The sequence below is a fragment of the Acipenser ruthenus genome, chromosome 20 (genome assembly GCF_902713425.1).
Source record: "Acipenser ruthenus chromosome 20, fAciRut3.2 maternal haplotype, whole genome shotgun sequence".
NCBI lineage: Eukaryota > Metazoa > Chordata > Actinopteri > Acipenseriformes > Acipenseridae > Acipenser > Acipenser ruthenus.
The window spans coordinates 4,851,232-4,876,530 of record NC_081208.1 but is presented as its reverse complement, the minus strand read 5'-3'; the positions used below and the strand labels follow the sequence as shown (position 1 = coordinate 4,876,530).

The window sequence follows — 25,299 nt, the reverse complement described above, 5'->3', positions numbered from 1 at the left end:
GGGACTGATAGGGAGTGCTGCAATGGCCTTTGCCCTCCTCCCACAGGGTTAGGGAGGAAAATCAGCTGGAGATAGCTGACCTCAGCAATCTCATACTAGTCAGGAACCCAACAGAGATATCCCAGGCCACTGCCTCCAGGAATAATGTAGCTGTATACGTCGAAATAAGGTTGTTGTTTTTTTTAAATGTAGTAGTTTAAATGTCGCCAATTGATTTTACCCCGTTTTTTCTCCCAATTTGATATATCCAATTATTATTTTTAGGCTCAGCTCACCACTACCACCCCTGCACTGAATCGGGAATGGCGAAGACGAACACACATTGTCCTCCGAAGCGTGTGCCGTCAGCCGACCACTTCTTTTCACTCTGCAGGCCCGCCATGCAGCCAACCCAGAGCTAAAGTGTCGGAGGACAACGCAGCTCCGGCCAATCTACAGCAGTCGCTGGTGCGCGGTGAGCTGAGGACACCCTGGCCGACCTAAGCCCTCTCCCCCCGGGCGGCGCTTGGCCAACTGTGCACTGCCCCCTGGGAACTCCTGTCCACGGTCGGCAGTGGAATAGCCTGGACTCGAACCGGCGACGTCCAAGCTATAGGGCGCATCCTGCACTCCACGTGGAGCACCTTTACTGGATGCGCCACTAGGGAGCCCCCTAAATAAGGGAGTTTTGAACCCAGGTTCGGGATCCGGGACACCCTGATTGCTAACTGAAAAGCTTATTACTGCTTACATTCGTAAGTAATTGGAAAGTCAACTGGTTCCATATAGTAAAATATCTAACCAATGCCAACAGAACCAGTCCAGCAAGGGGGACCTGCTACAGTGGACCAAACTTCCTTCCCCTGTTACACAATGCAGCGCTTATTACTGTGGGGTTAGTTTAAGCCATAGGCAAAGTGACAAAGGATAGTATATGTAGAATGTTCTCTTTCTGCTTTGAAGTTTTGCCAGTTCTATATTTATTGTGGACATGCTGCAGCAAATACATTTTAGAGATGAGGCTGTTATTTTTAGAGAGCAGCTGGGATTGGGGGCTCGCTCGTTTCGTTCAGATCAAAGCGATCCAAATGCAGCCCAGCGCCTCGGCTCACCTTTTACCGAGTGGCCAAGTGAAAAAAAGAAATAGGTTTTACTACAGTCTTTGAGGGTTATTTCCAACCTTTACTGGAATTTCTGCCCCTCCCAGTGGGTACTGCCACTTTCATGAAGCTATAAAACCTAAGGGGGGTATCCATTTTCAAGCTTAGTTTTACACTGCAATATAACTCCTTGTTTTACTACACAGCCCGTCACAGCCCCCTGTGCAGAAAGCAGACCATGTTGACTGTCCAGTTTACATTCTTAAAGCCCGGTCCACAATTAGGCTTGCCCCATCTGTTAAGGTACTTGCAGCAGAAGTTCCAATCAATGACACGTTGCTTCGTTATGGAAAAGGTGTGTTTTTGTATAACAATTTACAGGAAACACCTACAAAGCTGAAACCTTCAACATGAGTTTGTAAAGCAAGAGTTAAATAAGTTATAAAAACTATATATATATATATATATATATATATATATATATATATATATATATATATATATATATATATATATATATATATATATATATATATGCGCATCATGTTTAGTATTATAAAAAGGACAAAAAAAGCAGCAATACACCAAAGCACACATTGAAAATACATTTCTCTGAAACCAGATGTCGGTTTTCCACCCGGACCCAATTACTTTTCTCATTAAGTTCATTAACAAGCATTTTCAAAATCGCACATTTGAGAACACATGGCATGCTGCTCAAGCCTTCAATATTGAAGTCACTCCCTCTTTGTTAAAATTGAAAGTTGCTTTGCAGCACACACACAGCTTTCCTTTAGCATGTTGCATTTAAATAAGGTTATGAAATCTATTCACAGGTTTGTGTTTTTACAATGCGTTATTTTTAGGAACATATTCCAATGGTATTGCTAAAAAGAGAACATCAGGTAACATTACAGGCATTTTCGATACATGTGGAATATAGGGTAACTGAACTGGGTAATGAAGTTCACAGTTTTATTGTAACATTATCTGTACTCATTCAGGATTAACAGGCTACAGAACAAAAGGCTTAGCTTGGGTGGGTCGCTGCAACACTGATGATTCAGGACTGCTTCTAAATATGGATGTAGTTTCAACTGTCGCACAGGCACTTGAGCCAATTCATCGTTTTATAAATTCATTACTTTGGCAAAAACTCAAGAAATGCTGAACTGTGCCTTTGGGTTTGACTGTTGCTTCAGGCAGAGTTCTGTTAAACTCAGGATCTTTCACAGCCAGACTACTGACTTAATTAATGAGCGATTCCGATAACTTGTCTAAGCAAAAGACAGTTCCTGCGAGTGGAGGTTTAAAAACCACACACAGTAATCAACTATCGATTAGTGCTGGTGTAACAAACCAGCGCCATAACCACTATGCAAACCAGCCAGGCTCTTCTACATTCATGGTTTTAGAGCTTCTAACCTCACCTCATGTCACCGACAGGGACAGCAGTGCACAACATTGCACTCGGACAAACAAACACAAATATGTGTACAAATATTCTTTCATTTTTCATTAGATGGATCACAAAAGGTATAATTCGTACCATATTACAGCATATATATATATATATATATATATATATATATATATATATATATATATAAAATACACACACATACACACACAGAATCCAGAAATAGGAAAACAGGGGTTTTATGCTGGGTTGTTTTTTTGGATAATAATAATAATAATAATAATAATAATAGCATCAGTAATAAAACAAACTCAAATAAGATGGATGCAGTAATTGTATCAATTAAATATGCAATGAAAACCAAGATTAACTGAGATTCATGTTTTTAATCTCAAGACTAATCGTGATTAATATCTGTATATATATATATATATATATATATATATATATATATGGAGTAAAATAAACCCAATACCCCATTAAATTATATATTTCAGATGTCACTTATGCATTGGTTTCCTTTACAAGATATCTTTTTGATGCAGTCATTTATAAATGATCATATGAATGAATAAGGATATTTACATTTCTGCCACTGAACACAAGCAATGTTTGTGCAAATATCTGAATAATTGTCCCAGCAGTACTATGAATTAACACAGGTTACCTCCAATGAAAAAGTAGCATGCTTTCTCCTTTTTTATTGCTTTCAATAACCTGTGGGCACAGTTTACTTTATTTGTATTTGTTTTTTCACCTTTTCAGTTCTGTACAGAATGCTCATCCTTTCCAGACAGGGTGATGATGTCATACCTGCTTTTATGAGGCATGATGCATGCAGTCAAATGCCAAATATGTTAAAGAGGAGAAAACGAAGGGGTGGGGGTTAGAGAGTAGATATTGCCTCATCGTCCTGTATGGAAAGCAGTCAAAGGTGAAACTTGCAGGGGGTAGTTATAGATTTTTAAAATAATGCAGTGCAGAGTCTCTAGTTTTAGCCCATTACCTACTACTCTGCCCAATACTGAGAACCCTTGCTTGACCCAATAAACTGCTTTTTCAATACACAGCCATAAATCAGTCAGGCTTCATAACGTCAGAGGTCAGTTAACTTGAAGCAGGCCCACTGGTAATTGTTCAGCTCCGTGAAGAGCCATAAAATAGAGAAGTATGGGAGCAGTTTTTGCACTGGAACAAGTCTTATTTTTCTCTGTATGGCAACAATCAAGCATTACATTTTCAATGACCTGTTTACTGAATTCCAACACATTGACCCAGCTAAAAAGTTCACCAAGGTGGAATATCCAGGCTGTGGTGTCCCTGTGAGAGTATTAAATTCCAAGTGACACTGTCCCTTTCAATTTGCGTTTTCATGATGTTTAAGCTTGTCTGGCCTTGCAGAGCAAATGAAATTGATTAAGTGCTCTGCATGTATTTATGAATGTATTTATTTAATCTCATAATGCCTGGTGAAGCTGTTCAGTAAACTGCCCTCAGGCGACCCCTGGCAGCAGTGACAGTCCAGCCCATCAGAAACAGGGAGAAGGTTTGCAAGTAACCAGTTTATGGTGTTACTGTGTAACTTGCAGTTTCTGACAACAAGATAGTAAACAGTCCTGGGCCACGGTTAATAGAGTGGTAATGTACCATCTTCGGGTCTTATTTATTTCAGATATGCCAAAAACCACCAGAACCCATTTTACATAGACCCTCAACATAGCTGTCAGCCAAGTCCCTAATTTCAAAAAACCCACAATGGTTGACCAAGAGGTGTGTAAAAAAAGTTCTTCCTTCCTTACACTTTCAAAAACTAAAACAAATTCTAAAACAAACAACTTACAGATACAGGCTACTTACTTAATTCTTTTATTTCATCAAACAAAAATTCCAGTGTGTTCTGTGTTCTATTTTAAAGTATTAAACAAGGGGTCCTTTCTTAGTTCTGGGAAAGCTGGAATATACATTAGCAGTGTATCCAGCGAGTGGTCAAGCGGTCAGCGAGGTGGGCTGGGGTTAAACACCATCCTGCCTATGAAAATTAATATTAAACCAGATTCCAACTTAAGTAAGCGACTCAAAATAGCCTAATCCGCTGCTGTTTGTCTCCATGCTTCGAATGATTGGTGTGTGCAGTATCTTTATTTTTAGTTCCTGGAATGTGCCTTGCACGGTGTGCTTAAACTTTGCTTATCGGTTACTTAGCTGCCATTCACATCAGAGAACCAGAGGGGAAACCACTGGGTATTTTTTCTAGTTAATCATTAAAAATACTGAAAACGTATGTATGCTTTGGCTGTAACAGCTGTGCCACTTCAGCCAAAAGAAACACCTTTTCAAGCAACCAATACAACAACCCATAATTCCCTCACTAGTACAGTGGAACAAAAATAGCCATTAATAACGCATTCTGTTTAGGTGGTACAGGGGAAAGCCTTTTTTTTATTTTTTTAAATGTATAATTGTTTTTTAAACACTGGTCGTAAAAAGTGCCAGAAGATTATGGTGTCAACATTGGTTGTATTATTTCAGAAGGAGGTAGAACAGAAATCTCTTGGCTCTTAGTTCTATGCATATATACAGGGCAGTGCATCCTTAGGAGGTCCACAGTGTTCCATAAGAATATACTGACTATGCCACGTGTGTCTGGCTATATTGAGATACCTATAATGTATTTATTTAACCAGGAGATTTACCCATTGAGACCCAGACCTCATTTACAAGTGGGTCCTGGTGAACAATAAAAGGACAATTGCAAAGCAAAAACCCATTAAAAACATGTGTAGTTCAAGCTTGTCTTATTTATTCCACTCAAAAGAACAGATTAAATCAGACATCTCTATTAATGTGGGCTGAAGGAGAAGTCTTGGTAGGAGGTTTGAAGCAATTCCCAAATCAATCTTTAAAACCAGAGAAAGAAAGATTATCAGATTCCATCTTCATACTGTGATGGAAACAGTTCCACATTTCGGAAGTTGATATGAAAAAAGAGAATTCTCCCAAACATGTTAAGAATCCTGAGGGTGTAAACTACAGCCAATGCTAGTCCTTTCTACCAGAGCACTCAAACAGGGAGGTACCAATCTTTTAAAAACCTTAAACACAAATCAATACCACTGAAAAAGAATCCAGTTTAAGTGAGAGCCATCTTAGTTTTATGTACATGTGACAATGATGCACCCCACTTCCTCGTCTGTTTAAGCACGGCAGAATATTCACCAAAATGTGCCACATGGCGGGACTGTTCTTTGATGCAAATTTCCCTACAAATTTAGGGAAAATGGATGGATTTTCGCTAGGGGGCTGTATGTAAAATGAGGAAGTCTCCTCAGCTGAGGTCTGTATGTAAAGTGTGAAGTCTCCTCAGCTGAGGTCTGTATGTAAAATGGGGAAGTCTCCTCAGCTGAGGGCTGTATGTAAAAGGATGAAGTCTCCTCAGCTGAGGGCTGTATGTAAAAACCTCTTCTTAGCTGTCAGCAGGTCTTCCTATCAGACTCAAGTCTCAAGTCTCTTCCATAGTTTCCTGGAAGTTTCGGTAAGCTATCTCATTGCTCCACCTTGGCTTTCTGCCTTCCTGTCTTGCACACCATCCTGTGCGGGGCCCTTTGGTTCTTTTAGCAGGTTTCATTTACTAGTTTAAACTCCATACTGCACACGTCAAAACATGATTTTTTTTTTTCCTAGAAAGAACAGGGACGGCCTACATCAAGAATATATATATATATTTTGGCACTTACAGTTTTGTTTTTTTTAACTACAGTTATGAACATAGTCCAAGATCAACTCAACAGCATTTCCACTTGCAGATCAACATCTATTATTATTGCTCAATGTAGTATTTCTTATATCTACCATGGACAGAGTGTTACAGGGGCACAGGTTAAAAGAAGAATGCCTTAGTTATCGTCAACTTAGTAAAGGTGCGAGTAATGTCTTATTAATTCCTGATATTCTAATAACACCTGGGCACAGTGCAATTTTTGTTTTGCAGATTCTCGGCAGAAACAAGCCTTATCTTGGTACTCTTTTAGACACACAGCACCCCTTACAAAGAGCCAAGCTACCTCCTGATGTCATCTACCTGTGCCTGTCACCATGGTTACAATGGAACAGAAATAGGCTTTTCATATTTGAATATTCTTTCCTTTTTAATTAGCCGGACAATAACAGTAGTATTCATACCTACATTAAAAAGGCTCAATACTGTATACTAAATACTAAATAAGGTCCTACACCCCTAAATCGGCAAAGATCCCCTTTAATGAAAACTTCAAGAGAGTGAATCTTGTTGAGTTTAGTTATGGTAACTATCTACTGCAGCCTTGGGGTACACTTAGATGTCACAAATGTCTTTTGAGGCACATATTTCTTCTGTTGTCAAATCCTCTTTTTTCCACCATTTACGGAAGATTGCCAAAGTTTGACGTTTTCTCTCTCGCTGATGCTGAGATTTTGATCTGTGCATTTGTAACCTATAGGTGTGACAATTGTAACTCAATGTTTACAGGCCTTCCATCTAAAGCAATTGATAGTTTACCAATAGTTCAGAACGCAGCTGCCAGAATCTTGAATGGCACAATAAAGTACCACCACATTACACCAGTTCTGGCTAAACTTCATTGGCTTGCCATCAAGTGTCGAATCTCTTTGAATCTACTTCTCCTGACATATCGCTCACTCAATGGCACTGGTCCTGCTTACCTCACTGAATGACTTTGTCCTTATCAGCCGATTCGTTCCCTTAGATCCTCCCAGGCTGGTCTGCTTGTTGTTCCTGATGAGAAACGGGTTGGTCTCTGTGGTCATTCCTTTAGTCACCTGGCTCCTGTGCTATGGAATGACCTCCCCGTTGACATCAGGAACTGCCAGTCAGTTGATCGGTTTAAAAAAAAGGTCTTACATGTTCAGTCTCACATTTGGTTAAGGCCCTTGAGAAGAACGTCTCTCATTGTCCTCTGCTATCTGTTTGTCTTTATAGCCAAATTTGCTTTTGTGTTTATGTCCTGACTTTATGAGTGGTCTGTTTATTTCTCTTTTAGATATTGTATTTTTTTTAAACTGTGTAAAGCTCTTTGAGATGTGCAGGTGTGCACATAAGGCGCGATATAAATGGAAGTTGTTGTTGTTGAATCTCTGTGGTTGGTTGGTTAGTTAGATGGATGGATGAAGCTGTTTTTCTATAAACAGCTGTTGGTTTCCAAAATAGTTCTCCATCTCCTCTTATAGTTGGCAGAACCTCCACCCCCCCCCCCCCGCCCCCCCCGGAGCTCTACAAAAAGCTGAATATCAAACGCTTGTTTACATTTTACAATCTAATCTTATTGAGACCAGCAAACAGCAATATGACACCAGCTGGTTTAAAAACTAAACACAATTTTCTTTGTAGCAAAGATTCCTAAAGCAGTACGATTAAGTGCGCGATTAACCACAATCACTGATTAGTGCTTTTTGAGTATAGCATAAGGATGCAATAAAGTTTACAAAATATGGAAAACCCTTTGCTTTTAATTGAGTACTTTCAAAATTTTTAAAGGTTTTCAAAGAACAGTAATTCCCCTGATTCTGCAAGCCTTGACCGAAAGCATAACTGGTTGTTTGTCTTTCCAATCTAGACGCTAAGCCATTTAATACATTACAACAAGCACCTTCACATTTTTCTCAGGTACATCAAAACAGTCCATCTCACCTTGTCTCTTTCATCTATATGTTTTTTTTTTTTTACAGAACTTGATATTTTGGCACACAGGTACAGTGTGGCGTGGAAGTCTATTGTTTTTGGTCACTGTTAATATGCACAGCAATTACTAGAGAGCTTGTGGAAACTTACAGGAGAAGAAACCTAAAAGGAGTCAGAACCAAAGCTTTCAAATCCATTTTCTTAGGTCTTGCTTCTATGTTCTGGCAATGACCCCCGATAGCCCCGCGGGGATATTTGGTAAACCCATGCTTGTTCACACCCATGGCTGGTGTTTTATTTCAGAATTGCCTGCGGCCATCTCGTTGGCAAAACAGGGCTGAATGTGGAACCACACCGATTCAGAAAAGACTTGGTGCAAGCTGAATGTATCTGGTTTAGATGCCGTCTCTGCTGCTTACCACACAACAATAACATTACCTTGGGAAAAAAATGTAAAAAAAGAAAAACAGACTGTATAGAAAATTGATAATTTCTAAACATTATCATATAAGATGAAATGGTATTGTTTTTAATAAATACAAATCACCCAGATACTTATTGTACCCCTCTTGTTTGTTTACAGCTCCATAATGGCTGCTTGTCAGGACTGGTAGGCTGCAGCTTCTTGCAGCGGTAGGAGGCTATCGGGTTCCTTCTTGTTTCTAAGGGCAGTGAGTGAGAGCTAAGTATATTCATCACCACAGCTAATAGGGGTAGGTCTGTCTGGCAGCTATGGTATAGTTTCCCTTTCCTCAGCCTGCTGGGGCTCTATCCATCACCAGGCTCTCTCTCTCTCAAACACACACAAAGCCAATACATATTCGTCCATGACCGAATTTACATTAGCAAGGAGAGGGGCACCTGTGCAAACACACATAGGGCTGTTAATAAAAAAAATAGCGTGGCTAAGCAAAGGACTATTTTTTTTTTTTGTGGCTTTCTAAACAACCAAAAAAAAAAATTGTCGCTAAAATTATAAAAACAATTCTAATACTGGTACATTTTGATTTACAGTATAGTCATTTTTTAAAGTAAACAAAAACGATTTCAAAAGCAGTTTAATTACATATCAACACTAACTGAATCGCAAAAGCAATAGTTTTTCACTTAGCATTGTGAAATAAAGTAATTTCATTGGTACACAATCACACAGCATTGTAAAACAAACGGCATTCCATCTTTTTTGACAGTGCATTTACACTGTGCGTACAGTATACGGTGTTGGAACCTGGAGATCAAGCATTCAGTAAGTTTGTCATTAAAAAAATGTCGTCAACTTTAACAAAAACTAGTTTGGACTTTAGAGTCTACTGCAAAAAAAAAAAGAAAAAAAAAACTTCGCAAAACAATATTTCCGAACAGTGTAAAAACTAGACCACTAGCTTGCTTTAGTTTCAGTGTATACAGAGACACGGACAATACCGGTATTTGTGTGTGTATTAAAATAAAATCACTCTCAATACAGCATCCTACCAAATACCATTATCTACAAAACTTTCCCAACCCGTGGGCAAAGCTGGTGTACTACTATTGTTAAATTTACATAGAACAGTATTTATTATTATCTGCAAGTGTTTAAAGGGAAACTAGCTCGGTACGGGGCGTTATGCATCTGCATTTTGCAAAACTACCATATATATATTACTGTACACTGTACAGACGCATGCATTTCTGCAAATCTGACGTAAACTTCTGCAAAAGCCATATAACTCGTGAGTAAACAGTAATGCGCTGCACTGCACTCGCAATGACAAGCCATGAATAATACGCTACTTTGCCAGCCCACGCAGCCACTTCAAAGTGCCTTAGAATAAAGCGTATTCAAGCAGGTAACATTGGTACTGTACCAGTATCTCTCGAAATCAAAACAATACACAAAACATACCAGTCAAAACTGTGTTTTGCAACGCTGTAACAAAACATTAAGCAAAATAAAACAATGCAACTGGAAAGAAAACAAATCCGCAGTTTAAAAACGAAGCACTTTGCAACATTGTACACAGCTATTTTAACATGCATACAGGGGGCACTGGCTGTAAACAAGTAACAAGAATATTGTTTTAAAGCCAGGGGCCTGGCGGGAATCAGGGTTCTGGAGTAGCAGATGAACCCAGACCACTAAGCTGCAAGTCGGATATGCAATCAGATCCTACCCTAGTGAACCACAACCCCTGGGTACATGTAAATGATGAAAGCAAATCGGGTACAAGGTTATTGCCGTGCCTTACCTGCGAGAAGTCATGTCCGCTTTCAAATGCTAGCTGTTTCCTTGAAATCGACAAGTCCTTCCTAACCCTGTGCCTGTATGTGCATCTGTCTCTGTGTTAAACAATGCAGAACTCACAGAATGTAACAGTTCTAGTCCCCGCCTCTGGACCAGTCGTTCCTGAGACTTTTTTTTTTTCTTAAAAAGACAGTACACCTACTGTCCATGACCTACTCCCAAGCAGTTACTTGCTTACATTTCCCTTATGATATTTGTGTTCCACATCGCTCTAAAATTTAATTATAAGACTCCAATTGCGGAACTTTTTAAACCATTTGACTTTAACTATTGGAGATTATTAGACAGCTTAGTGGGGATCATTATAATTAATGTATGGTAGAGATAACCCTATCATACACTGCCTTCCAACAAATATTGCAACATATTAATAAATGCAGAACCATTCACACAAAAGCAGAAATCTTTAAATGTCATGGTTTGCAGCAGAATTATTAACATCCCTTTTGCTAAAATAAACCGACTCATTTGGGTCTGAATTTAGAAATACTAAAAGAAACTAAAAAGCAACGACAAACGTTTCGCCTGGAAGTCTTTTTCGGTGTCTTCAGATGCTGAATTGGTTTGAGATGAGATATTATTTTGGAGTGTGGACTCCATCCATCGATCTGGCTCTGAAGTTGATATTGCATTCTGGGATGTATATACAGTAAGAATTTGACCTGTGGTGCATCAAGTTGCAAAAAGCTCAGATGCAGTAGGTTCTGGAAAGTGTAGAGTTCCAGCCCGTTGGAAAGTGTTCAGAAGTGATATCTGCAAGGTTATAAAACCCACTAGACAAAGAACTGTAAAGTGTGCAAGCATGATTCAGAATGACCCTGTGCACTATAGAACTGTTTCTAGCAGAGACTGTCTAAAGGCTGGTGAGGCAGCAATTATCAGTAACTTATAATGGGCTCTTTTTCAACGATTCAGCTATTGTTAAAAAAAAATTTGTCCAGGAGCAACATGAATGAAAGTTCATAGATGTTATTGTGGGTTTGCTTGTTACATTTGAAGGGCTGGTGGGCTGCATCGTGGTAAAAGCATAATAAAGTGTTGTTTTGTGAAAACATGGAAAAGCAAAGGGAAGCATGGTGAACTCCATACAGGTATGATGAAATTCAGTAAAAAAAAAAAAAAAAAAAAATGCAGTATAGTAAATGCATCGTATTACAAGTGCAAAAACTGCTAAATTACTGATCAAATATACTGTAAAAGTACATTCTATTTAAATTGGAATCTCAGCATCAGTCAAAACACTTCCAAATGTCCCTTTCTGCAAAGTGATCTTCATAACATGCAATTGTTCACTTAGGCTAAGTACGGCTATTAAACATTAACAAGCATAAGCTGCTAAAGATTGAATTTTGAGTGACTCCAGTAGCAATGGGAGCAATGTTGAATGACACATGATCATTTCTAGATGGTTAACCATTCTGAAAGCAGTTGAGAACTTGAGTTTAACTTATTATTCACCTGGCCTGCTAGTTTTGGCCAGTTGCAGCTGGTGGTTAATCCAATGCCCTGGACTGTTTAAGGAGGAGGCTTTATTTATAAACCTGTTAAAAAAAAATAAAGCGTATTTTGAGGTTTTGGACTGTATTTGTTGAGGAACGTTTACAAATAGTCTTTGTCATTATACGTTTGTCAGTACATTTGGAATAGCCTCCTGTTTGTGACTGGTTTAGAATCCAAAAACCGCTGTTAAACCTTGTTAAAACACCGTATACACCAACATGTTTGTGATCATTATTCAGAAATATGGGGACACAAATATTGTGTCATGCTTTTCGCAAAGACACCCCCATGCAGGCATTCTCCAGTACTGAATTCTTTCGCATGTCCTTTAAGACACCCTTCCTTCTAATACAGTATTTAAGTCTCTAGAAAAGCAGTTTGAAGATAAATCTGCTGATGCACTCGTGTAATGTAAGTTTTCCAAATTGAATATTGCACAGTGGTGTTTCATAGTACTAACGCTATGTAGTTACTGTATTACTTTACTTTTCATAAACTGCAAATAATAATAATAAAAAAAGTATATTGGTTCTGAAGTACTGAATCTTGATTGAACAAGGATTAGGACAGGCCTCTCTGAATTGCTCTATGACCTTGTGCAACCATGGTAAAATATTCATTGAATTCTGAAGATCAAATGGAGGGATCGGTGGTTGAATTATGCTCACCAGTACAGGTGCTTCCTTTCGTCTAACTGGAATGGCATACTCAGGTGACAGCTTGAGCTTGTCAGGGCACAGGCTAGGACTAGCAAAACTAAAATAATCTCTTCTTGTCACCTCTTCCAAAAGCAGAACCCCTTCCACAAAAGACCCTGTCTCCTCCTCCATTCGACACACACAGTCTCCTGGACTGTTCCTCACTGATTACTGCACCTTCCTTTACCTCATAAAATAACAGTAATGTAGCCAAACTTGGGCAAAGAAGCACCTGCCAACCAAACCTTTTTTTCTTTGAGAAAAACGTCAGACTCCATAACAGTGTGAGTTTCTGACCTTCTGTTGAAACCCTATATATATTTTAATAATATGAGCAGATGCTGTTGTAGTGATATTTAAACAAATCCAGTGAAAGATATATGAATCTAATAATCCTAGACTTGTGTAGACAATATGTTATACAATTATCAATCCGGGTTAATCTTCTGATGAAAAGCTAAGAGTTGTGCAATGCTTCAAATCAAGAACCTTATGAAATGGCATGCTCCATTCTACACCAGTGCCTACTCAAAAAGTCATGCTTTGTGAAAGCACTGACCCTCGAGGCCATTTACTAGAAGGATACATGTTCTTTCAAAATGCAGAACTGTAAATGTACACTTTTAAAAATGACCATTTTAAAAACAACGTCAATAACTTGTTCTTGAATAAATACACACGCACACGGTATCTTTTGAACGCCATATTTGAAAAAAATGACATAAGGGTCAGTTCTTTGTATTTTCAGTATTATGAGCACTCCATACAAACTTTATTCACAGGACAGAAACTACCAAAGTGTAGGGACAAGCTAAATGTGAGGGAGCCACCACCACCATAGCGTTTTGGAGATAATGAGAAATTTTAACAGCAATACAAAAAGATGCATTTGTCTAGAATGGCAGACTCTTCATAGACAAAGCTTACAGGCACTTGAGCTGTGGCACAAAACGCAAAAGGAGTGATTCAGTGCTATTGCTTAACACAACACGACAGCTAACCATCCTCAAACACAACTCTTAGAAGAAGCCAAATTACTGTGGTTACCTCACAATCACAACCGGTACTCTAGTGCATCCTGTTTACCTAAACAGCATTTCCTGTTTACTGGTCAACTGGTGTGGCTTAACCATTAACCTCCATTTGATATCACCTGGTATAATTCCACAATTATGACTTTCAAAAGACTACCAATTCCCTCTTCTTTCACCAGAACCAGAGTTTCAAGTTCAAGCACTATTTTAGCAACACTTAAAAAAAAAAAAAAAAGTCAGCAAATTAATTGGACTTCAAAGGGAAAAAACACATGACTAGCTTGATAACACATGAATAGCTTTCAGCTGTGTGTTAATTTGTTGGCTACTCTATAATGGTAACTTAATAATGTTTAAGCAGGCAATTTTGGTCATATTTAGTCGACCACAAATTCTGCCTGTGGTTGTCTCACTAAAATCTACAAAATGTGTACATTTTAGCATGCTAAAGAGAGGCAGATTGTGTTACTACAAATAGTGCATATATGATAGTAATAAACATCTCTTACTGCAATAAGTACAGTCATATGCACTGTGCGTTCTTAATGATAATACTAATTTAGTTTTAAAAGGAAGACTCGCTTATAGACACTCTTAGTAGTAGCTGCAAAGAAATGTAATTGTTCATTACAGCCACCAATCTAGAACAATCACTGGCACAACTATCTTTGCAGCAGATTTTTAAAAGTATCAAACACAAAGTAATTATTTAATCCGCAGTAAGGATAGCAGTGCCATAGTTAAATTGTAATACCAGGGAATGTGAATTACATATTGTACTTTTGGCAATGCTAATAAAAACTATTACAATTTTTGACAAACATTTGGTCGTTTTTGTAATTATTTTAGTATTACTGTTCTATATATAATGATAATATAGAAGGAGTGTTTTTAGTAATGGATGAAATACATACTGTACTTTTAATATAGTCTAAATGCATTTCTTTTTGAATCATAAAACAAACATTGCATCATGGTTCTGTACTGTAAAGACGTCATGGGGAAAACTAGGTCAGAGAGGCTTGTGTATCTCGTGTCGCAACATACTTGTGATGGATGTATCTAATTGCGTAATCTTTGAAGTCATCCAGTGAAATTAGTTCAAAGTCTGTGTACTTAAAAAAAAAATAAAAAAAAGAGAAGGCATCGATATCGATCTGGTACACAGTGGACGTCTTGTTTTAAGAATGAAGAAGTAGTCTCATTGAATACAGTAATGACATAGTTTGCTGTTATGAATGCTAATTTAAAAATCAATAGTTGTGCAGCATTACAAAACCACCAGGTTAGGTCTGGAGACAACTTCTATCAAACATCACAGAGAGTCCATTGACAGCATAGCAACAGTAGCTTAAAAAACGGGACCTAAAACAAGATCTGTAGTGGGGAGAGTGTGAAATGCACATTCAGTCTTAAAGAGTAGCTTCATCCATTTTTTTTTCCTGACCTCTGACATTTTTATGGTGTTCCTGAGCAGGCAGAAGAGCCTTAAAGAGTGTAATCAGAATTTAAATTAAATACAATATTTGTTGCATTAAAATCACTTTTGAACGTAATAAATCGTTAAGAGAACAGCACAAATAGAAATCGAATACTGAGAACCACTGGCAGGGCTCAAGCAACGCCTTGATTTTTTTTACAGTGAAGATGATGGTAAAACATATTTAGCTGCGAGATTCATATATGCACATACACTTTTTTTGTGGGGGGGAAAAAAAGCAGGACACACACAAAAGTAGGTTTTTACACTTTAATTGATGGTAATCGGACATTAGACACAAGTAATAAAGTTAGTAATGGTTACATCATGCTGCTTATACACTGTGCATTGTCCTTCAGTTATGTCATACAGTTTACAAAGGCCAAACTTAAAACCATGTGAAGACACATAAATAAGGAATACAAACTGGAAAAATACTTTTAAAAAACATTCTGGGCTTATTCGTTTTTTTTTTACATTATAGGGATGAAACACTTGTTGTAATATACTGGCAAAAAGATAAGTGCACCAAACAATATGCACACAAATGTGTTCACCAAAAACATGGCGATTTCAGGTTTTAAGGCATTATCTGGACAAGACTGATATAGACTTTTGTTTTTGCCATGTCGTTATTTCCTGAACGCTACTGAATTCCCTTGGGCTTATGGTCGACCGCCATTCAATTTAATGCACAGCTACAGTAGTCTTAAACACTCATTTAAAAATAAAGTTAACTTAAATTATGCTTAAAAAAACAGACCATATGTGCAAAACTGACCAAATGTATTTTTAAAATTTTGTTTACAGCCCATATATATATATATATACAATTACTGCGCTACAATAAGCCCCTATATACTGCAAGAAGGAAACGGTAAACTCTCAAAATTATGCTTAATATATAGATACATAAATGTTGTTTTTTTTTTTTTTTAAACCCTCCCTCCCCATCAATAGTGACTTAGGTTCTGCACGTTTTTGTATATTCTAAATGAGAGGCTATACTTTGTTCCAGTGTATAATACTAACGCATCTAACAAGAAAACATTGCTAACTTACAGATCAGATCACAGGCCTGCGCAAAAGTATCATGTCTAATGGGGCACAAAATAAAACCATGACAATGCCATACTGTACTGAACAAGCAGTTTTTTGTAGATGCAATCTGAACATATTACAGTAATTCCAAGACTGTGCAGCAGTCAGTACCATTGATAAATATACCTTTCCTTATACAAGCTACAAGATTTCATCTTCAAAATGCATCCCATGCATTCTTTTTTTGTAGACCCATGGCTCACAGATGCAGGGTCCAAATGCAGTTTAGGTGTAACAAATCATAGATTTTAGCTTGTGCTGAAAAGGGGTATTTGAAAGAAATCTCAGCTCCCTCAATGTTGATATATACAGCACAGGGCCCATTTTAGTAGAGTTGGTTGTGTACATTCCTTTGTGAACCAGGAACATTCAGCATTTGTCCCCCAATATCAATAGAGGAAATTCTAGTCACCCTACAGTTTGTGTAAAGACTGTTCTGCTTGTGTTGTAGCGCCACCTGGTGGAACATAGAAGTATTGGACTTTCGGTTAGCACAATTCTAAAAGGCAAGTTTTCTACACCATTAGAAAGATAACAAAAAACAACAATGTAGCTTTCAGTTACAATACAAGAGGCGGTTTTAATTTTGTTGCTTGGCTCAGTAGCATGCTTGACTTTTACACAATTACACAATTCTGAGTTTTAGTCCTTAAATTAGACACACTTTAATGCCATTTGTTTAATTTTGTTTTTTAAAAAAAGAAAGGTTTTGCTATGTCATTAACCCAAATTAACATGCAGGGCTAAGATTCCCCAGCAGACAAAACAGCACACAGTTGGCAAAAATCATAGGGGCATATTCCTGCATGTACTAAAATATACACAGTTTCAGGCTTCCACATGACAGTCCAATGGAATTTTATATTTAGATATAGTTGAAAGTTTTAACTGCCCGGAATGCTTTTTTTAATACAACATTACTACATACTCCCTATGTCGACCAAGGATTTAAAAGAATGCATTTGTGAGCTAATACTTGAATAATCTGTCAAAAAAGGGACACTGCATTAAGACCTGTAAAAGACAGACAGACAATGACCTGTGTTCTGTATATTGCTAAAATCCCCTAGGTTAAGTTTCATTTTTAAGTTGCAAAGGATTCATTTTTACTTTACACCAATATACCATTGCCATGTGAGATGTTACAAATGGATGCACATTTAATGATTCTCAAACACGCATTCTTATAATACCACAGCCGACATCAGTTAGTTTATTTATCTTACATAAATCAGTAAGCTAAAAGTCACAGATACGTTTAACACATAAATTATTAAAAAATAAAAATAAAAAAAAAGCCACAGTAACACAAACAGCCCGGACTTGTTAGCATGGTCATGTATCCTCAGGCCCCTTAGCGTTTTGGTGTTAGTTCTGTTCTGTTACTACCTTGCTTCCAGTCATAGTTAAACAGGGTAACTTAGATAGGCTAATACACAACTAGGATACCGAACCACAGAGCCACAAGAAGCCAACAGAAGCACCAATGTCGTCATGAATGTTCAAGTACGTTTTAATGTTTGTTTCTTTAAAAACCATGTGCAATGTAATTTTTATATAACCTACGATACTTGTTTGGTCGGATTGTGTAGAATCGAGGAGCTTGACATTCTGCAGAAAAACAAAAAAAAGCAACCAAAAAAAAAAAACATTTCCAATATAAAAGCAATAAAAGTATACAAAAATAGAAAATAATTACAGCAATAGACAAGGTGGGTGGCGGCGTTCATTATTTGGACGAACAGTGTAATATTTTGGGGTTGTTTAGAGCGTCCTCCACAAGATGCAGCTCCTGGCTATCCACGATCACCTCCTTCATGCATCCCATGAAGCCTGTGCTGTAGGCTTTGTGAAGCTTGTGAGCCACAGACAGCCTTTCCAGTCCACCTGCGGGAGACAGGATAGGATGACATCATCTCTCTGGGGTTCAGAGACCCTGCAGAAAGTGGCTCGCTTGGAGTGACGTAGCGATTCAAGCTTTTCTCAGGGGCATGCAATCTTTTCTAGCCTTTGGATCACTTTATCAGCACACTTTCAGGCCTGCACAAAGCATACCCAGGATCCCAGGTATCCAATTCTTCATGCATTGAAAATTTTGACACTTCATTACACAACACATATTGTGATATATAAAATCCATACACAGCTACTGTGGATCATGAAAAAAGCATAATGTAGGCATGTGGTGTCATATTAAAAAGAGGGTTCCTTAACAGAGAATATGTTAATGGAGCTACAATAGCGGACTTTTAAACTTTAATTGTACCTTCACAAAAGAAGAGAGAGACCACTTTGTACATATAATAAGATAAGACTGGACTCACACGTGCCATGCAAATAAAATATGTATTACACAGAGATGAAGAGTGTTCATGTCAAGGGAAATACTGATGCAGCTGGTAGTTTTTAAACTATAAGATTAAACAACTGCTGGACTCATTATTGTGAAAAGACTTATTGTAATATATTGTATTGAATTAAAAGGTTGGTAAATGGGGCTGGCGCATCTGGCTCATTAAAGATCCAGATGCACTGCTGTACACAGCGCTCCCTGTCAAAGATGTTCATATTGCAATTTCTCCGATTCTAAAAGGAGAAGAACAAAATAGGAAATTTACCAAGCCAGAGTGCTCCGTCAGTATCAAGCTGCGTTGCTGCCAGAGGAGATGATCCGGTGACAGGAGCTTCATTGCCGACCTGTAGCGTGCCATCTCTCTGTTCCCTGTTGAAGGACACAAGGATGTAGATATGTTAGAATCATTTCATTTGTATCAGTTCCCCCAGCCTGGGGCACTTGTCACAGCTGCAGAAGACACATCTCCACACTGCCTCAAGAGCTATGCGACAGTCTAACAAGGCTACGCTGTGCCTTTCTTTAAATAAAATAAATAAAATAATTTTCAAAATCCAGTATTTGAATTGGGCAAACGAAGGTGAATTACCATTGTGTGCTTTTTTTTCTCACAAATTAAAATCCTGGACAATACAACTTAAACCCTTTTAATAAGACATTACTAAAGGCTTGAACCTGCTACCTGGATTATGTTTATATTTAGCAGTAGGAGACACCTCAACAGCTTTGTGTGGCTCTCTGCTGTCACACAACCACAAACTGCTCTTGTCTTCTCTGGGCTGCCTGTTGTTGTCGCTGTGCTTTTATAAAAGGTGAAAAGACTGGAGAATATAAGCATGTTTACCTGCTGGCTTTAATTGTGATCCATTTGTTTGTGTTGACCGGGATGGTTGATCTGAGGACCACTGGCTTGGACCCAAGATCATAGGCCATCTGCACATGCCCGTCCACAATGGCCAAGGCTATGTAGTCGGACCTTTCCACTCCTTTGCCACTCCAGAGAATCAGACCCTGTGTGGCCTCTGTCTTGATACTGAGCTCAAAGCTGTTCACCTGAAGGGCCTTCTCACTGAACAAGGAGAAAAGACGGTCGTTAAACTCAAGATCTACAGCCTAATCCTAACCCTTCTGCCCATGCATGGTGGTACACAAAGGATAATGAGAATGCTCAAAACCAGTACTGTAGGTTGCCCATTTATAACACACAGCAGGCAAAATAATATTATTAAGTGTCTCCACTTTAAGGTGTTTCTGTGTACCTTGGATCCTAATGAGATTTTTGCTTGGCTTTAGACACCACCTGGTGGTCAAGTAATGTAACTGTTTATGGGCTTGTCAAATAATTTTTGAAAGTATACAACTTTATGTTGCAACTTGGTCTCTACTGTTTACTGGTGCAGTATTGCACTACTGCTCAAGTGTTAATTTGAGGGTTTGGACGGAGTTATCTGCATTAAATACCTGCTATCAATCAAAATGGGCAGATTTACAACCTACAGGCTGAAATATTTCTGTATGAATTAGTGCACACAGTTATTACATTTCTGTACTTACCAGTACTTTTTGACTGAAAAATTAACATGTCTGTGACACACACCGCTTAATGTTTTCTGTTTGACCTAAATCCCGCTTCTCTGAAGCTGAAGAGGAATGTCAACAGCAGCTCAGATTTTAATTTTGAAAGCAGGAGAAAAAAATCACATGCCATTTCAACAAGCCTGTACAGAACATCTTTATAGGAGCCTGCAGAACAAGCTTTCAGAATTTGAGCAGACAAATGAATACTAAAGGTCTGAGTTGATGTTAACCCCCCATCTCTAAAGTGTAAATGGTTTCACCCACTTTTTCACCCGTCTCCAGGCAACAGAAAACCAAAGAGACGAACAATACCTACATTAACTTTACATATAATTTGACAATGGATGCCATTCTAATAGCTGGCAATTATTTACAATAACTTTATGATGGCAGATTCAATCTTATAAATGTGGTACTGTGCTAACCAATGTTTTAAATGTAGTATTAATAAGATATAAATCTTGGTTAGCACTCTGTGTGATGCAATACGTCTCCAGCCACTTAAATCCCCACAGCTTGCATTTAGGCAAGACGGTTAAATTCAGTCGAGCCAAGCGGTATGGGACGAAAGGGGAATGCTTAGTTCAGATCGCTGCGATGCTCACAGAAATACGAAGGGCTGTTTGGTTAACACTTCACCCACACACCTACAGTACATTAAAACACAAAGACACGAGACACAGAGACAGGATGAACACGACACGGGGAGATGAAAGCACAGCAACAGCAGAGCACACATGAAGCTTCTGCCAACTCGCACCAATGTTTGGAGAGGACTGCACAGTATTTGGCCAAAAAAAAATCCCTTACTCTTCTTACTGGAGGGAACGGGGTGGGGGGAGGGGGGAGCTATTGAAACTGACAGATACAGAGCCTGGTTTTTAAACTGTTTCCTCCATTCTTTAATTAATCTATTTTTTGAAAGGAAACACCTTGACAGAGCTTAAGAGGACTTGTGTTACATTACTTACCTAGTTATTCAGTTATAGTTTTATAAAATGAACATGTGTTTGACCTTAATTAAAGACTGGAGTCAAAGCTTTGAAAATATGGCCCACTGTGCCTACACTGGTGTCACCAGTTTAGCTAATTCAGCAATGGAATATGAATTGCTTTCCAGATGGGTGGTCATTGAGACAGCTAGTGGTATCCATACTCTACATATAATCATTTTTACATTACAAGTATTAAGCAATCCCGGCCAAATGAACGCTGCTTCTGTAGTTTGTGGTAGTGCTTGGCAAATATGGTGCCAATTACTGGATTGGACAAGACATTTTCACAGTGTTGAATCAGAGATTACATTTAAATACCCTAATGCTGATGTTTAATGTATCAGATAATATTGACACAGACCACAGATTTCCACGTGGTAATAAGATTGCTCCTCTCTCTCTCTCTCTCTCTCTCAACATGTGGCTCAAGCGGACTGCCCACACTGAAAACGCCACTGAAAGACCCGGCGAGGACTTACCTTTGGTCCAAAGGATCGTCCACAGATTCAGGACTTAGGAGCAGAAAGAAAATGGAGGCATGCAATAAGCGGCAGAGGAACAACCCAGTGCATTCAGTATGGAATATATAATTGGATTCCAGCTTTCTTAGGTGACATGAATATCAATCCCTGAACCTACACAAGGATCCCTAGGAAGGGAAGGGAAGGGACACTAATGTTAACAGCCCCGGGGGCTAGCAAGTACGTTTCAGTACGTTTATAAAGACTTGTTTTGTTTGAGGTTTGGCTTTAACAGCAAAAGACAAGTCCTTGATTAACCTTGCCATGTTTAGACTCAAGCAATTACAGGGCCAGCTCTGCAAAATGGAACTGCACCCAAAATGCTACAAGTGGACAAGTGCTTTTAAATGCGGGGGTCAATGAGACTTAACTTCTATTGCACACATTTAAATAAAATGTAACACAAAAAATATTATAATTCTAGACTATCTACCTTTTTCAATTCATTCAGCATCAAAAAAAATATACAGTTAATAAACTATAATTTGACTGTTAGGGAATCACAGTCCAAATTTTATTTTATTTCTGAATCAAGCAATATACAAAATAATATGACAGGGCAGTATAGTTGATAGAAAGGGGAATGGATAAAAAGTAACTATTTTAATAGATGAAAAGGGGTATGGTTAACTTTATTTTCTAATCTATGAGTGAGTCTTACGTGCAGAACGGTTAATTTAATGCATTTTATTACATGCAATCATGCAATCGTATTAATCATTCCTTAAGTAAAGGCTGAATCAGATTCCGCAATTCATAATGTAATGCAATACAATAGCATTGCTAAAAAAATAGCTAATTAGTGCATTTTTGGGAGACTGTATATATTGTAACGTATTACAAATAAAGAAAATCTTAGAACACGTTATTTGAAGGTTGATTTAGAATAGGCTATTACTAATGTTATAATTACTGCACTAATGTTAAAAGGAACTCCATTTACACTTTTCTACATGACATCCATAGCACAGGTACCGTGCTTATTGATTCCTTTGTGTTACCGTACTTCAACACACAGCATTGTTTACGTGGCTACTTAACTATTGAAGCTATGGATCCTTGTCTTGTATTAAATAATGAAATGGACACGGGAAAGGGGTAGTAACCTATTGACACATCTGAAGGAAGGATGTACAAAATATGGTCTCTTTTGTTCTAGGTCCTGACGAGGTCAAAACAGCAGCAATGAGGGCAGGGCTCTACTTACTCTGGGATCTCATTGGTCACTTGGCTTTGAAGAAAAGAAGACAACAAGGACACTTGTAAGACAAAAGACAAGGGACAGAGACAGATGCAGACACCAGCTAGTGCAAAGAAGTCAAGGTAGGACAACGGAAAACAAGAGACACAGTACACAGAAAACACAGCCCAAGGGAGATTGCACAGAACAACACAGCTTCATTACAGCACAAGCAGAGCTGCCACTGATGTGCTGTCAGAAGAATAACCTGTAACACTGGCCAAGAAAATACATTTTGCTATTCGATTAGAAAAAAAAACAAGCATTGGAACACAGGCCTCCAGGATGCTGAATTCTAATTGGCTGACAGGTGGAGCACCACCTACGGTAACCTACCTTCTGCAGCTGGAATGTTAACGTTAATAAAAAGCTGCAGCAGGAATGTAGGTTTTGGCCTAAAAAAGAAGGGTGTTTTTGCCTCAAACCAAAACCACCCACAGCAGTCGGTTTTAAAAACCTGAAAGACATACAATAACCGGCTTCTTGGCTAGCACTCCTGGATTTAGTTATTTGTACACAAGCTAACGCAACGGGGAGGCAGAGTTTAATCATTTGCTTGTAACAAAAGGGGTACAATTTTGGATATAATTGTGTTTTTTTAGCTGCAACAAAGAGCTTACAGAGGCCTTGTCTGTGGGCTATTATGGAGTATGTGTTTCCTTCAGTGATAGTGTCTTAATGGGTCACATACATCCACGGAGAGTGCAACTAATCAATAAATACAGAATAAATGTATGCTTTCACTGCACCCCTTATCATTCTGTACTGTAGTTGTTCATGTGCAGTTTGCCTGAACGGTTCTTTTGAGTATTTATCTTTTTTTTTTTTTTTAAAGCTATCTTTGATGGGGTTCAGCCAATCCAGCTTACCTCTTTGTCACTGCGTTGTGATACTCCATGAATGTCCGGCCATCGAATGTGATCGCTTCAGTCTCTCCTGCTGACTTCTCGACGATTGCTAGGAAAGAGAGGTGACAAACGACTTTAACGCGTTTCAGAAATGACATACAATTGCAACAGCGTGCTGTAACAAAAGCTGGGCCAGTGACAATTACACGCTTGCTATCCAATTGTATGTGTCATTGCACACAAGCTATTACGGATCCAAGTTTTGTATCAGCTATTTATGGTACACATCAGTAATAGCAGTTTCAAAGGAACCGGTACTAGTACTAGTAATAGGCAATTCTACAGGTGATTGAGTTGATTTACTAAGCATGTATCATCTGCTATCATTTCAGACTACATGTCACTGGACTCTTTCAGATAGCTGCCAGTTACTGGGGAAGGTTGCAGGGTTTTGGGGGGTCTGGGTCCTTACCGTTTTCACAGCGCGTGCCGGAGAAGCCATGCTGGCACACACACTCATAGGAGTCCAGTTTGGGGTGGCAGATCCCTGCGTTGTGACACACACTGGGGCTCTTAGAGCAGGGGTGAGCACGGTACACCGAGACATCCACGGCTTTCAGGACATAATCCTTCTTCAGAACCGCAATGCCCATCAGTGAAATCTAGGGATACAGAGATGAAACAGTTACCTTCCTTTATGTTCCAATCCTGGGCCTTTGGTTTAATAATAATAATAATAATAATAATAATAATAATAATAATAATAATAATAATAATAATAATAATAATAAATAAACAAACAGCCAACAATACCAATAACACATGGTTATCAATTCAAACATATCTACAATATAGAATATGAGGTAACTTTTAACAGTTTTTACACAGGTTCAGTACTTTCCACACACCTTTTGAATGGCTCCAGTGAACCCATTGTTAACAGAAGCAGCCCGGGCCAGTGTACTGAAATCAGGAGCTCCACCCACAAACAGGGATTGCTTCAGGTTGAGAGCGGTATGCTGGTCCTGGAACAGAGACACAGCATGAGAGGAACACCAAGGCAGAACAGCCACTGACCCCTCCCTATCACTTCACTAAGCACTTACTGCCCACTAGTGGCTCAAACTGGTTACTGCCAGAGATCTTTGTCATAACATTAAAGGCTGAGGCTGGGTCTGGGTGACTCCCATTGCACAGCAGTAGTGAGGTGAGTGTAATTAGGTACAGTTTGTCATCTATAAAGTGTGTTTAATGCAAAAAGAAGCCCCACACACATAAAAATACTTCTAATGTTTGCTTATTAACACAGGAGTAATAATGCTGAGTGGTTTGCCAATTGGCTTAACTATCTTGTACATTTTTAAAACTAAAGCTGTGTTCTCCAACCTGCATTCCAATCCTGTAAGAATACCCACAATACATTGCTGGTACAGTAGCAGACTATGCCAAATAAACAGTTAGAGAGTTACTAAATGAATCTCCATCTCGTGTCTG

The 25,299-nt window shown here is 38.5% G+C and overlaps 2 protein-coding genes across 11 annotated transcripts in view; both read right to left on the bottom strand.

The window, feature by feature from the left end:
* The window catches only part of LOC117425918 (tyrosine-protein phosphatase non-receptor type 11-like), a 58,742-nt gene extending 48,206 nt beyond the window's left edge, over positions 1-10,536 (bottom strand). For all 3 annotated transcript variants that reach the window (XM_034043234.3, XM_034043233.3, XM_034043235.3), the window contains exon 1: positions 10,402-10,536. In XM_034043234.3, coding sequence (XP_033899125.1) covers positions 10,402-10,415 — 14 coding nt within the window. In that variant the 5' untranslated portion in view covers positions 10,416-10,536. The remainder of the gene's footprint in view (positions 1-10,401) is intronic.
* Positions 10,537-15,425: 4,889 nt separating this feature from the next.
* LOC117425132 (agrin-like) overlaps positions 15,426-25,299 on the bottom strand; it is a 155,129-nt gene continuing 145,255 nt past the window's right edge. For 4 of the 8 annotated variants that reach the window (XM_034904230.2, XM_058993238.1, XM_058993239.1 and 1 more), the window contains 8 exons: positions 24,714-24,830; positions 24,278-24,467; positions 23,827-23,914; positions 22,925-22,948; positions 21,676-21,708; positions 19,468-19,692; positions 18,889-18,992; positions 15,426-18,157 (listed from right to left, as the gene is read on the bottom strand). In XM_034904230.2, coding sequence (XP_034760121.2) covers positions 18,000-18,157; positions 18,889-18,992; positions 19,468-19,692; positions 21,676-21,708; positions 22,925-22,948; positions 23,827-23,914; positions 24,278-24,467; positions 24,714-24,830 — 939 coding nt within the window. In that variant the 3' untranslated portion in view covers positions 15,426-17,999. The remainder of the gene's footprint in view (positions 18,158-18,888; positions 18,993-19,467; positions 19,693-21,675; positions 21,709-22,924; positions 22,949-23,826; positions 23,915-24,277; positions 24,468-24,713; positions 24,831-25,299) is intronic. The other 4 variants (XM_058993240.1, XM_058993241.1, XM_058993244.1 and 1 more) reach the window with 1 other exon arrangement.